The sequence below is a fragment of the Helicoverpa armigera genome, chromosome 12 (genome assembly GCF_030705265.1).
Source record: "Helicoverpa armigera isolate CAAS_96S chromosome 12, ASM3070526v1, whole genome shotgun sequence".
NCBI lineage: Eukaryota > Metazoa > Arthropoda > Insecta > Lepidoptera > Noctuidae > Helicoverpa > Helicoverpa armigera.
The window spans coordinates 12,001,202-12,015,988 of record NC_087131.1 but is presented as its reverse complement, the minus strand read 5'-3'; the positions used below and the strand labels follow the sequence as shown (position 1 = coordinate 12,015,988).

At 38.4% G+C, this 14,787-nt stretch overlaps 1 protein-coding gene across 1 annotated transcript in view; it reads right to left on the bottom strand.

Annotated features, from left to right (window-relative positions):
* Positions 1–14,787, bottom strand: part of LOC110382116 (phospholipase B1, membrane-associated) — a 28,090-nt gene that overhangs the window by 2,882 nt on the left and 10,421 nt on the right. Inside the window, exons 2-4 of the mRNA XM_049838749.2 lie at positions 4,427–4,682; positions 3,312–3,481; positions 125–341 (exon numbers count right to left, since the gene is read on the bottom strand). Of these exons, the coding sequence (XP_049694706.2) occupies positions 125–341; positions 3,312–3,481; positions 4,427–4,682 (643 nt within the window). The remainder of the gene's footprint in view (positions 1–124; positions 342–3,311; positions 3,482–4,426; positions 4,683–14,787) is intronic.

Genomic DNA, 14,787 nt, shown 5'->3' with positions numbered 1-14,787 from the left:
AAAAAATATTGAGACTAGGGTTGTAATTGATGACCAATCGAAATAAAAGTAAAATTAACAGGATTCAAAGATCAGACACTTAAGGCTAATGACTTAAAGTAATAAATAAAGGAGGCACACTAACCTAAAACCGGCACTAAGTTAACAATAGTCCTCGGCAGATGTTTGTGGAGGTAGTCCAAGGCTATGGCCAGCTTCTTGGCATGAGCTGCAGGAGACCACGAGATGGGGTTCAGACAGGAGGCAGAGCAGAGGTCATTAGCACCTATGAATACCGTCACCATCTTCCAATCGTTTGCTATATCGATTTCAGGCGATGATCGCATCCGAGCGACTACGATCTGGAAATAATTTGAATTTACAAATGGGTTTTATATTGAGAAAGACTCGCAGAAGATTAGGTGCAAAAATGCGTTGGTAGCTGAAACGAAAATGGTTATTATTCTTAGAGATTTTATTACACGCTGATAAGTACGATAAGCTACATACAATGTAACTACTTCCTTTTATGAGCGACAAAATTTACAATATCCATTTATGTATCATAAACCTAGGAAGCTCATCATCCTAGATTTCAACATCTCCATAGCATTTACAAAATGTTTATAAACCACAGGCTGTATTTCTGTGGTGTAAGCAGAGAATTGAAGTGTGAAGGTACTTAGATCAACCTTACAACATATACGCACTTGTGTCACTTAAGTGTTTAACCGCTTGACATCAAGTTGTGAAAAATATGAGCAATTTCAACTTTGCCATGTTACCAAATTATAGAAATGTGGTACGAAACCATAGGAATAACTATGCAATTCAATAAGGAATGGGGTTATGAGAATAATTGTAAACGCGTATATTGTCACATACATATTTGTAGATTCTAATGGGTTTGTAAAGATTGCAATTGTTGTGGTATCAGACAAAAGCCCAGAATCTTACAGAAGAGATGAATGTTTCATTATGTTGTGTACGAAAAGCCTAGTTAACCACCAAAATTTCCCAATAGGAACTTCGCATGGAAATGGTTAACGTGTTGATGGTGAATAATGGCTTCCTCTACTATCATATCGTTTGATTGAATTATTACGAAAATGGAAGACAAAAAAGTGTTAAGTTGTGTTTTGCAGTTATTTTTATTTTTGCAGAGATCCATATCTACTACATGTTTATAAACAACGGCGGATCCAGCTTCGGCGCCAGGGGGGGGTCACACAGTCGTGGTCAAGTCACAAAAAATATTATATTGTAGAGCATAATTCTTTTAATATTAAAAGTAGTAGTATAAATACAATAAGCGCGATCGTAGCGAGCTCGACATTTTTACGAATGTTAAGAAAAGTGTTTTCATTTAGAAAATGGCCGAGCGGAGTGAGCGCAATTTCTCGTATTTATACTACACACACGTGCCATACTAAAAAGTGCGAGCGAAGCGAGCGCGAAATTTTGGTTCAGGTCGAGGACTAAGGTTAAAAAAGTGTTATTATGTAGAAAATGGTCCGAGCTGAGCGAACGCGATTTCTTGGACATAAGCACAGAACCTAAATTGAAAAAAGCGCGAGCGAAGCGAGCGCGAAAATTTTTATTCAGTACGAGGACTAAAAGTAGATGAAAACGCTTTATTGCTGTATAACAAATATACAGCACAAATACAAGAAAGCGCGATCATAGCAAGCGCGAGAATTTTTTCAGGTTGAAGACTAAACATTTGAAACGTATTGTGTACGCAGAAAAGGGCAGAAAAGTTTTTTATTGCAGCTACTTTTTTAATTTTATATAAAGTAACAAACAGTCGGAAGCGCAAACTGTTTTGTTTTTAAATTTTTTGAGCCTACGACACAAAAGCACCTGATCAAGTACATTGTAAAGCAACAAGTAGCCGCGAGCGCAGCGAGCGCGAACTTTTTTAAATTATTTGTTTGAAGACTCACAAATCAGACTGGGAATTACGTACAAATAAAAAGGAACCGTGATTAGAGCGAATGCCATTTGTGTTCGTTGAGTCGGTGCGTCAATAAAAATAATAAACAATCAGAAATACAGTACAGACATGGTCATTTACTCGCGAGCGTAGCGAGCTAGAATTCTTTCACTTAGTTAAAGAATGTTAAAAGTTAAAAATAATCTAAATGATCAATCCAACGAAGCGAAGGCGACTTTTTTGTCAGTATCATGATAGAATATGTGGAATTTCCTTATCGAACGGCTGTAATTTCTTCGAAATTTCCTGGTGGTGGGGCGTCCCGCGGCGCCCTTGATATCGAGGCGCCCGGGTTATTGGCGCACACCCTGCACCATAGGTTAAGACGGCCCTGCATGAGATACAGCATGTAATGTAGACAACCCGGACAGCGGATTCTTAGTAACACGGTCCTGTTTCCTCCTTTTGGGTACGGATAATGAGTAAATAAAGAATAGAGAGCGAGCGTTGCGAGCACGAATTCATCAGCAAAACTACTCTACCTGTAACTATGTAGGTATCTACCTATTCACTCGGAATAAAAAGTATCTTATACTTATAACAAAAACATAAAACATCGTGTTTAACCATTTCAGTTATTGGTCCTCTTAGGTCCTCAACCTGGCCCAGGGGGGGGTCATGACCTTGTGACCTACCCCCTGGATCCGCCGTTGTTTATAAAGGGTTTTATTGGGCGCAAAGCAGTGTCTATAGCATGAGTGATCTAACACAAATCATTAATTAATTAATAGTGGGCACACAAAAATGTGGCAACATTGATGTTTGTGTCACGCTCCACAAGTCAAACACAAAAATTATTGCTACCACTCGTTTGTAATCGTCCAAATTGGCAAATAAGTAACACTTTATGTTCAGATAGTGTGATGATACTTGATGTTTCAAACCTAGACCAAGTTTACTTTAGTTACGCACCAATAAATTGACTACACACGAGACTATTAACGGTTTCTGCAATTTAATACAAAATCATACAATGTACATGCCTAACATTTATTTGATGTGGCAGTTTAATGTCTGTTATATTCACAAGCCATGTAGAAATTCAATACATCTATAAATCCCTTTACAATTTCAAAGTTATGTATGAAGAAGTCGAGTTCGAAGATGCATCAAGCTGAGGACTAGGGAAAACAGCAAGTTTAAGCTCAACGGTAAACCGACAAAAACAAAGATAGATCTGTGTAACAGAAATAAGTTGCTGATGGTTATAGTCTAACACTCATATTCTGCCACTTTGAAGAAGATGACGGGCAGTGGATGGATGCAAATTGCCCAAAATAGTTGAATAAAAAGGAAGGGATGAAGGGCATTAAAAAAAAATGATGATAATATTTACCTTAGCCTGCTTCAAGGCATCCTCATCTGAAGCCACAGGGAAGGCGACATTGAACTTGGCGTTCCTGGTGAGCCACTCGCCGGTGCCCGTGGAGTAGCCACGAAGGTTCGGGTTGAACTCCTTCAGGATATTTGGTAAGGTCAGGTATTCTCGCCATGATGCGTCACCACCTGGAATTTGGGAAGACAAATAAGAGAGGATGAATAGAAGTGACTGCAAGCAATTGAAGAAGAGGGTTTTATAGCTTTTTTTTGGTAGGTATGTAAGAAACTCAGCCAGATAGATGAAAACAAACAGATGTAACGTTAGGCAATAACGGCTATCTCGACAACGCTGAATTCGAATCCTATTGTATCAATCTGTCTGGTGACTTCAATGTGTTACCAGCAGGGAAGTGTGAAAAGTGCATATATCTGCATAATGGACTGTGTTGTAACAACATCTTATGTTGTCTAACATCATCTTGTGTTTATCTACATAATCCGAATACTAATCGTGACCTGTTTCTGTTTGTTTGTTTATACAAGACATATTGTAGTTAACAATATTATTTTCGCGTTCGCGTTATATATGTATGTTTGTCCATATCCTCTAACTCCAAAAAATTGTAATGTCTCATCTACCTACGCCGGTTATGCCAGTGCATTTTGGCTTTTTTTATGAGTCAGTGGTACTGACCACTGACTCACAAAAAAAGACATCATAAAGGGCTCTCTTCTTATTTCACAAAGACGAAAATGGGTCAAATAATAGTACCATTAAGTTAAGGATCTGAACATGAACGTGGTAAGCATGCTAAGCATTGAGGAAACGGCTGCGGTCAGCTTAAGGCAACCACAGGCTGTAAACTGATTGAGTGTTATGGTAAACCGTATGGCCAGCGTTACGTGGACCTCATAGCTAAGTTTTAAAACGGTTCCTTAGCATATTGGAAATTGTTAGGTCCATATTAATTATAGAGAAAGTATATTTTGTATTGCCTGCCCAAGTGCCCACGTTATCTAGTTAAGTAAAGCTGTTCAGTTTATGTCTTGGCTGATATCGTTATTAATAGAAGCGAAGCCGCAGATAACTATGACATAAACGTATTAAAGCTGCGAGTTAATTAAACTTACCAGCACACCACGAAACTCCCCTATACTCTACAAAGGCTCCGAGCGCGAATTCTTCTAGAGCCCCACTGCCTGCGACCAAGGAATCACCAATAGCAGCCACCACGTCTATGTCCCCAGGCCTTAGTCTGTGCACTGAGGTTGGCCGTTCAGGACTGCGGCCCCAGGAGAGCGCATCTTCGCAAGGAAATGGTACTGAGGGTGGTATGGCGCGCTGTCTGCGAACGTGTGACTTGCGAGTTGGGTAGCGGACATGTAACTGAAAATAAGAAAATATAAGGTATTATAAGTATTACTACTGAAGCAATATTGTTTGGCTTGTGTTTAAACGCCACCCAAAAAAGTACCTATTTTACTACCAAAAAAATTCTAAACGGTTACCAAAATGGATAAATGGTCACCAAATAACGTTTCCAAAAATATTATTAGATAAAACCATTTTTTCGATTATTGACTTAAGTTAAACGGTTTTATCTTTATCTTAAACTGTTACTAATAAACCTACATAGGTGGTCCCGGTCATATTACACTAAAATAAAAACGTGGGGCCCATTACCTAACTATTGCTGTAATACTTTCTTCTAGAGGTATAATAGGTGTGGACTACTATAATCGTAACTGGAGATTTTGACAATCAATAATCAGCCGTAGCGGCTTCACCAGCGAACGCCGAGCTCACGATCTACCAAAGTATAAAGATATGCTTTGCCATAGGTAGGATTTCAGAGGGCCCCCACGTTTTTATTTTAGTCTAATATGACCGGGACCACCTATGTAGGTTTATAGGTAAGTAACAGTTTTTTTTATTTTCTAGTTTTCAGTGCACATAAGATAAAACCGTTTAACTTAAAAGATTTTTTACCGATTTTTTATTTTCTAGTTTTTAGTATTTAATGAAAATGCCTACCGAATATTCCTCATTCTATATTTGGGTCAGCAGCGGTGAGGGAGTGCCAGACTCTTACTGACTAAAAACCGTTGTGTTTCGGCGTAGGCCTTTTATGTACCAGGACAATCCCGCAGCCCAGGCAGGCCTTGGCCCTGTTGGGCCCCGCTGGGGTTGCTGACAGTATTCTACTTGAGTTGGCCTCTCATTTGATGCCCATATTGATGGGATTGATAAAACCTACGTTATCAGCCATTTGGTAGCGGCGGCCATCTTAGATTTCAATTTTGCATAGTAAATTGTATTCTACTTGTTGAGACCTTTCATTTGATACCCATGTTGATGGGATTGATAAAACCTACGTTATCCGCCATTTTGTAGAGGCCGCCATCTTGGATTTGAATTTTACATAGTAAATTGTATTCTACTTGTTGAGACCTTTCATTTGATACCCATGTTGATGGGATTGATAAAACCTACGTTATCCGCCATTTTGTAACGGCGGCCATCTTGGATTTGCAATGTTATTGATATTACTATATTGTATTGTCATCGGAAATAAAGGTGTGTACCAAATTTCAGATCAATCTGACAACAGGAAGGCACTGAAATTTCAATTTCTAAATTTGACCCAAGAATGAATAAATAATAAAAAACAAACGGGGTGAGCTAAATAAAACCGTTTAAAAACCGTTTAAAAAATATATGGACGCCTTTAAAATACACTTTAGACCAAATATTATATATTGTCACTACTTAGATGTTACCAATTATGTAATACCATGACTCCTAATTTGGTCATTTTTGTTAGACTAAAAAAAAAGCTAACGATCGCTAGAATATTTTTCAAATACCAATTAATATACTAGGGTTCCCAAACGTACGTCGTTTATTTATTGTTATACGAATTTGTGTGTAACTCAGTGCGTTTAAAATGTAAGCACGCGACATGCAGCAAGCATGACTTCTGTCACGGCTCCGGCGCTGCGGGGCTCCGGCGGTCCCATGCGAGCTTATCGTCGCAGCTGGTTTTCACGCTCACCAACGCAGCTTCGGCTTTCTGGCCGGCTCCGCCGGCCAGCCTCAGCCGCGGCGGCGAGCGCTGAAACTACCTGCGCCTCAGCTCGCAGGCCGCCTCGCCCCTCCGCGCCTACGCGGTTTTGAATTGCACTCTAGGGGTAGGGCAGACAAGACTACGTGGAGTCGGTTTTGCAGCGATTCGTTTTCGTCACTAACTTTGATTTTTGGTAGTAATATTAATCTTTTAGTTGGATAGAATTTGGTGACCATTAATCCATTTTGGGAACCAAAAATAATATTTGTGCGAGATTTGCGATTTTTCTGATGTTATTTTTTTTTTTTTGGATCATAACATTAGATACTTTAGTGCCCTTTTAATAAAGTCAATTTATTTTTTTTGGTGTTGTTTATTTTATTTGGTGCCTCAGCATGTCGATTCTATAAAATATCACAACTCACTTCGACATCACTCTCACTTCGACTTCGATCTAAAGGTAGAATTCCGTGGACGCGACAATAGTCAACCTATGAAAATGTATGGCACCGTTGTCGAGGCCCGTGACAGTGGCGCGCGGCCGACGAATTTCGTAAGCTGCTCGCGGCATTGTCAAAAATTTAATTCTGGTTTTACTAAAATTCTATAGATGTTATTAAGCGCTAGACCATGTTGAGAAGCGTACGGCCGCGAGCGGCTCACGAAATTCGTCGTCCGCGCGCGACTGTCGCAGCCCTCGGCAGCGGTGCCATACATTTTCATAGGTTGACTTTTGTCGCGCGCGGCTGCGACAATCGCGACCCACGGAATTCTACCTTAAAGTTTCGGATTGACATTGTCAAACTACACTAGCGCTACACTATCGAGCATGTTGACAAGTTGAACTAAATCAAAGTCGAGATTTTGACAGATCTGTCAAAATCTGTCTATCTATAGGGAGGTAGGGAGAGATGGGCAGTTGGGAGATGATCAAATCAGAATAAAAGGGGTCCTTTTATTCTGATTTCTGATCATAGTTTTGTTTTTTATTGGGTAGTTTACGTTACCGACTGGTAACGGTGTTCATCCATAGACTATCTGTCATTTCTGTGAGTTGTCAAGAACAAACACTCGTAAAAGTACTTAAATATTTTGTTGCGGTTTCGGATCGTTATAAAGAGAAAACTAATGAAAGGTATGTGTATTTTCTATTATTAATTATTGATTGTCAAAATCTCCAGTTACAATTATAGTAAGTCGATGCAATCCACACCTATTATACCTTTAGAAGAGAGTACTACAGCAATAGTTAATGGGCCCCACGTTTTTATTTTAGTCTAATATGACCGGGACCACCTACGTAGGTTGACAGGTAAGTAACTATTTTTATTTTCTAGTTTTCAGTGCACATAAGATAAAACCGTTTAACTTAAAAGTTTTTTACCGATTTTTTTCATAAACTAAGTCAAAGTGTCCAATGCTCCCTATGGTAGGGAGGCTTGGACATACCATGTAATGTATAATTTGTAAATTTTGCTCTTCTTCGTCAGTGAAAATTTGTGAGGTTATAAATCTGCGCGAAAAATCCTTTATAGAATCTTGTTTCAGGTACCGTTGCCAACTTGATCTAGAGACTATTATATTTAAAATAGTGTTTAAATAAAGTTCTAAGTGTTTTAAAGTGATTAAGTGCCTACCTTTAACGATGGCTAGAATGTTTTGCTTAAATCTTTATTAGAAGAAGCTCATGCTTTAGATAATTTAGAAAAGCGTCAACAATCTGCTAGAATTCGTAGTTTATCTTTATTAACTCGCGATGATGACTATGTGAGCATATATAGATTGTCAAAGGAGCTAATTGACCAACTGGAGTCTGATTTACTGCCCCTGATAAAGCCCACAAAACGTCGAGGCAAAGGACTTACAACTCGTGTAAAAGTAAGTATTGACACAGTTTATAGTTGAAAAATTGTAATCAAGCACACAATAATAAGAAAAACACTTAGTTCTTAATAAGGAGTATTCCCTTTATGTGGTTTCCCCGCCAGCTGATATGTTTTCAAAAGACTCTGTACTTCAGTTATAATATTGGTATTCTCTTAAGCATGAAAATAACCAAATTGGTCTCAATTTTGTTTTCACTAAATCCAGATAAAGTAGGTATTACATTTTTTATTGATTTATTGTTTCACAGATACTATGTACTTTATCATTCTTGGCTAGTGGCAGTTACCAGAAGGTTATTAAAGAGGGCATCAGAACTTATTTATCGCAACCGTCTGCATCTCGTTGCATAAATGAAGTAGTGGAAGCTCTGAACAATCCGGCCGTAGTAAAAAAATATATAAGGTTTCCTCAAAATCAGCAAGAAAGGCAAATTGGCGCTGTCAGTATTTTTTTTCGTAGGGTAAGCATAGATCACAGCACGAATTTAGAGATTTCTGTTTATTTTATACTTAAAAGCTGCCTCAAATTCCTTACAATAACAAATTATAACTAAAACATCATATTTAGCTAAAATTCTGTGTCAAAACTGATAAAATTAAAAACTGATTAATCTCGGTTGACATTTTGTCGAGTGGGGAAGTCACTAGCACAGCATTGGTCGATGTCGAGCTCACTTCACTTCGCAAGTGATTAGGTGATGTTTACAGAATGCAAAATCAAGGTCGTTCTGAATCGAATGCGAAGTGAAAGTGAATAGCGAAGTGAAATGCGAGTTGTTGTTCGAATTTTATAGAATCGACGTGCAGGCAGGCCTTGGCCCTGTTGGGCCCAGCTGGGGTTGCTGACAGTATTCTACTTGTGTAGCCCTTTCATTTGATACCCATATTGAGGGGGCTGTGCCATTTTGTGCCGGCGGCCATATTGGATTTAATTAAAGGTGTATACAAAATTTCAGACCAATCGGTTGACAGGAAGAGGGTGAAATTTGAATTACTAAATTTGATCCAAGAATAAATAATAAAACAAACGGGGTGAGCTAAATAAAACCGTTTAAATATCTCGTAATGTTGAAACTGAGTGTAATTTTTAGGAAAGCTCTTTCATTATATCTAGCCGAATATAAGAAATGGCAATAAAAGTTGATCATGATCTGTAAAATCTGATTTTTTATGCAATAAATTGTGAAAAAGTGCCCATCCCTCCCCTACCTCCCCTAAAGTATGAAATGACATTACGAATCGAAGTGAAATGCGAGTTGTTGATCGAGTTTTATAGAATCGCAGTATAGAGTCTTAAAAATATTTTTGGTGACCGCCTAAATTATACCCATATTGTTTAGGGCTGAGTAGGGCTGCCATCCGTCCGGGTTTCCCCGGATTTGTCCTCGTTTTGACCCCGTCCGGGGGACGTCCGGGCGGGTTTTCTAGAAGCGTCCGGGGAAAACCCGGACACTTTTCATGTAAGAAAGCACCTCATTGAATTTAAGTATATGTTAATAGGTATTATTTTACAAAATAGGTATTATTTTTTTTAAACAATATCGTACTCCTTCGGGGAAAAAATGCGATTTACGCCAAATGTCCGGGTTTTTTAAATGTTTGTCCGGGTTTCGCGAATTTCGAGATGGCAGCCCTAGGGCTGAGGGACTAAATCACATAAGCCTTTGTCCAGTAATAAGTACGGTATCTTGCCCAAAGAGGCTATAAAATGTTGTCTTACATTTTAACAAGTAGGTACCTATCTAAAATCGGCAAGATCTAAATCCCTGTCCTGACCCTATGAGTAACTACAGGATTTCGTAAGAAATGCTTGACTGTGACCTAAAGGGGTCTACACACCAAAACCGCTGACCCGGCGGCACAGCCCGGCGGCACGACAGCCGCGGCATGTGGTGTTCTAGTAATTGTCAAATACTCTATGAAAGCCGGCGGCATGATTGTACAAAATACGGCCGGCGGGTTGGGCCGCCGGGCTGTGCCGCCGGCATCAGCGGCTTTGGTGTGTAGACACCTTGAGGCTAACCTCTGTCAAGTTTGTTTGTTACATTGTTTTCCGTAGCGCCATCATTATCATGCGTAATATTGACATTGTCGCGCCCTCACGCACATCTCATATTTGTCTTGACGAAGTTAATTACTTAAGCACTCACGCATGACTGATGTTTTCTTTTCATAAAATAACCATTTAGCGTGTGTTCACTAACTATTTATGTAACGAAATTCCCTACCACATCTCTCTATCGCTCTAAAATTTGCTGTTAGAAAACTCAAGTCAACCCAACTCTGGGTTAATCTCACCTTTGTACATGACAAGTAATGTTCATAGGTGCTAGATTAATATAATTTTAAGCTACATTACAAATAGACGTAGACACACGAGACATAAGTAGACCAAACAATTCATTAACGACGATTTATATTACAGTGGCGAGCAGTGTACAAGGTCGGTCATTTCATTGCCGCGTCCTCAAAACGTGCACTTTTGCAGGCCTCAAGTGTAAAGTTACGGTAACATCGTTGCACACTCGTGCGCATATCGGCGCCTATCTTGAATATCAAGTGGCCTTGCGTCATTGGACGTCATTGCGAGTCCTTGTTTTTGCGTTGAAGGATTTGCAAACGGATTTACTGTTTTCGAAAATTATGTATCTGATACACATTATGTTGCTTAATTTGGGACTTTTGCGTTTCGTTGTATTTTCCTCTTTGGCAATAATTTGTGCAAATTCTGACTAATGCACCTTTTGTCTTTAGCAATGTGCTGTAATGTCAAAATCACTTATGAAATAAACTAAATTATGAAGTTCCAGTAAAGGTTTCAGTAATCATAAGTGATAGCTATAGCAAATAATAATAATAACAGTGGGTATAGTTTCCCAGCTGCATGTATGTCAGTTTGCAGTTACTACGATGTGTAATAATTTGTCTATGTATAAAGAATAGCTTTACGATTTCATTTACGAGTAATAAACATTTATGGCCGTAGTAAAATTAATTGCACACTGTAAACCTTGACATTTTGACTTTTAGGAAAGAGAAATTGCTAACGAAATCTAGGCAGGTACAACGATTTGCATCGAAGAGCTTTATATGAAGATTACAACAGAATCTAAAACGATTCTGCTGATCATAGGTGCTTAGAGGAGTCCTATAGAACACAATCTATGAATTATTATACAGCCAAGGAAATCTGTAAGCATTACCTTTCCAAAAACAAAGTCTAGGCACCATGACATGGCATAATCTGCGTGTGCTCACATAACCTCACCCTCTTACATCGGAAAAATACTACAAATCTGAGCAGGTAATAAATAACAAGACGTAGTAACAATGTGGGACGCACATGACGGTATTGCTATTGCGACGATTATTTAAGATGCGTGAGAGGAATCCGACGCATGTTTACATAAAGCCGAGCTTTTTACACGCCACTTGTGATCCACTCTCGTGTTTGCCAATTCACTTTATTATGCTACCAGGAAGAGCACTCCAAGGTGAAGAAGTACTCCCTTTTGTAAAGCTGACAGATTTTGTAATGGACAATATGGTAACTAGAACTTGTTGACACTGTTTTGCGATCAAGAAAGAATCACTTAGTGAGAAGGCTATGAAGAAATCTAACGAAGCATTGACATTTCAGAATAGTTTTGAAGTCATCAGTATATCTGTAACAAGACAAATGGATGTCCAAACAGGTTCAGGCACATTTGAGCGTCGATGCGTTTGCCCCACTGACCCCAGATAGTTAAAGAGCAGGTGCATGGTTGAAGAAGTCTGACATGAGTCGGCTAATAAGGATGAGGCAACGGGAAAAATCTCAAAATAAATGTTGAAACTTCATCAATCAAGTTGAAAAGTCAGACTTAAGACGGATAAGCATCTTGAGTACCTATTGTGACTGATTGGGCTGAAAGAGAAGTGTGTGGTTTAAGTTACAAAACAGCTTGATTTTGTGGTCTTAATAAGCCATACTTCTATGGATGCTATTGATGATAAATCAAACACATGCCAGTGCTCAAATAACTCTGAACCAAATCTCAAAAAACTGAAACTTATTAAATTAATCTAATTCCCACGCTCATTTCACACTTGTCTAAACTACCAAAGACAATTCATTCACGCAATTGACCACCTTTTTACGTGTCATCAAATTCCTGACCACATACCATAAACTAATTGTCGTTAACTCGTCCGTATGTCGAAACTCGTGCGCAAACTGATTGAGATTCATTTGGCGCGTAATGAGAAAGCGTGTGGATATCAAGCGACGGTTTTAGATGCGCGCACGCAATTGTAGGACGCGAGCAGACCGACAATTTTGGTTGTGGAAAACGCTGGAAGGTTTGTGTTGGGTTCTGATTGCATAGGCATAGTTAATATGCACGAAGAGATAGAAGGATTCCCATAGATGAGGATGAGGTGGGTAGTGAACTGCACATATTTTCGGTAGATTCCTCAGAAGGAAAGAGCATGATTATAATTGTTTGTGCTTTTCAAATAGTGTTTACTTAGTGCTAGTACTTCAAATATTGTTTACTTAGTGCTAGTATTTCAACTACCATGAAGAGATTTGTAGACATGACTTGAAAACATCGTTTTCAAAATTAAAAAGTCTATTATAAAAGCAGTTTGTAAATAAAACGCAGCGTTTGAAACGCCCGTGTGCAGTCAATAGTAAAGCGAATTTAGTGGGTCAATAGTCTTGACATGTGGGTAAATCGTTTGCCCGGTGAGAGATAATTCAAGTGTCCGTCCGTGACAGGGCTGCACTGCGCTGTACCTACGTACTCACTTGATGGTGCTAGTTATGTGAATGTTTATTGACTTCAACACATTGATATTGGCCGTTAGAAGGGCAACTAGACTTTATAGTTTTTTGCCACAATTAACTTATATTTTAGTAGGTTTTTTTGTCACTAACATGGATAGAAGGAGATGGAAGGGAGATTAATTTTAATCAAGTATCCTTTTCGTAGCACTTCAGTGACTTTCCAACAGTCTACGATAGCATTGTTATAAACTTCTGGTACCTTGAATTGTTTGCAGCAGTGGTAGCCCTACACCGAATAAGTCGACGAATGCAATTAAACGCTTACCTATATAATATTTCAATTACGTATAGGTATGTATATTTGTTACATAAGTACCACAAAGCAATAGTACGATGTACTATTGACCTTCTTGCTCGTTGACTAAGCAAAGAGGCTACTTTACAATCAATGTGGAGGATATTGATAAGATCATCGTGACGAGAGAAAGCTAGGTAGATTTTGATGTATAAAAACAAAATATTTACTGGTACTGTTGAGAGAATTATCGAGAACTTTAAGCCCCTTACTGCAAACGATTCGCAGAAGGGTGATATCATCAGATTTCCTAGGCAAACAGGAGAAGAGATGAAGGATTTTCTATTTAAACTGCATATGTAAAAGATGAGAGATATATGTATAAAATACTGGTACTCAGTTGCATCCAGTAATACTGGAAGTCGACCCTAACATAATTGGGCAAAGCCTCGGGAGATGATGGCGATAATGTAACAGATGAGAGATAATGCAATAGCCGTTACAGGCTTCATCGAACATACAGGTGTTACAGTAAAACCAGCACGGTTAGGAGTTAGCATTGTGCTGTGTCTAGTTCAAGGCGAAGCAGTGCATTATCAAACATAACAATGATAACAAGCAAACAGGCTTGAACTTGGTTTGTAACCTTAGTTTTTGAATAGTTTTTTTTTATTTTTATTTTAGGTTTACTATATAAAATAAGACCTATACATTCACGAAACAATTAACTGATTCTTACAATTCCAAAAGCAATTTTAATAACCTTGGTGTATTACAAAAAAAGGTTTAAGTCTGAAAATTTAAAATGTCATTATTTAAATATGGCTCTATTAAAATTAAAATGTGAATGTTTCGACCTCAAACGCAGTATTTCCTAGTGGCAACAAACTATTTATTACAAAGTTACGTGATAATTAATATTATGTGCGTATTGTGCATAAGCTCATCAATATTAATGTCTAATTGAATGTCAGTCCTGCTGTTAATCTTGACACTTGATTATTGCAGAGCTTCGACTTCGCCTAATCTATTCAAGATATAAAATCGCTCTAGTCTGTAGTTTTTAGATTTTAAGCCTGAATCGATTTACTACATACGCCTTGTTTTTTGTGCGAAGATTGAATAATTATCTAGATATAAAAGAATGGAGAAAATTCACAAATCTGATGAGAGAACGTCAGCAGTAAGGGCAGAAACAAGAATGTGTCTCATGTCATACCGACTCGACTTGCCTGAAATCTTGTGGCATCAACAGTTTTTCTTTTTTCAGTATAGCCGCATTGTTAAAGTGAAATAATTGAAAATAAACTATAGAAAACAAATTGTTATTAGGTACACGGAGTGCCCTACTATATACTGAATATTTTACTTGCTAATGAGTCAATCGCGAATCTTCTCTGAATGAAGCAGTTTATCTCAAGTTCAGGTTTTCAATTAAGTGTTTATGAGCTTGTTGCATGCAAGCCTATTCA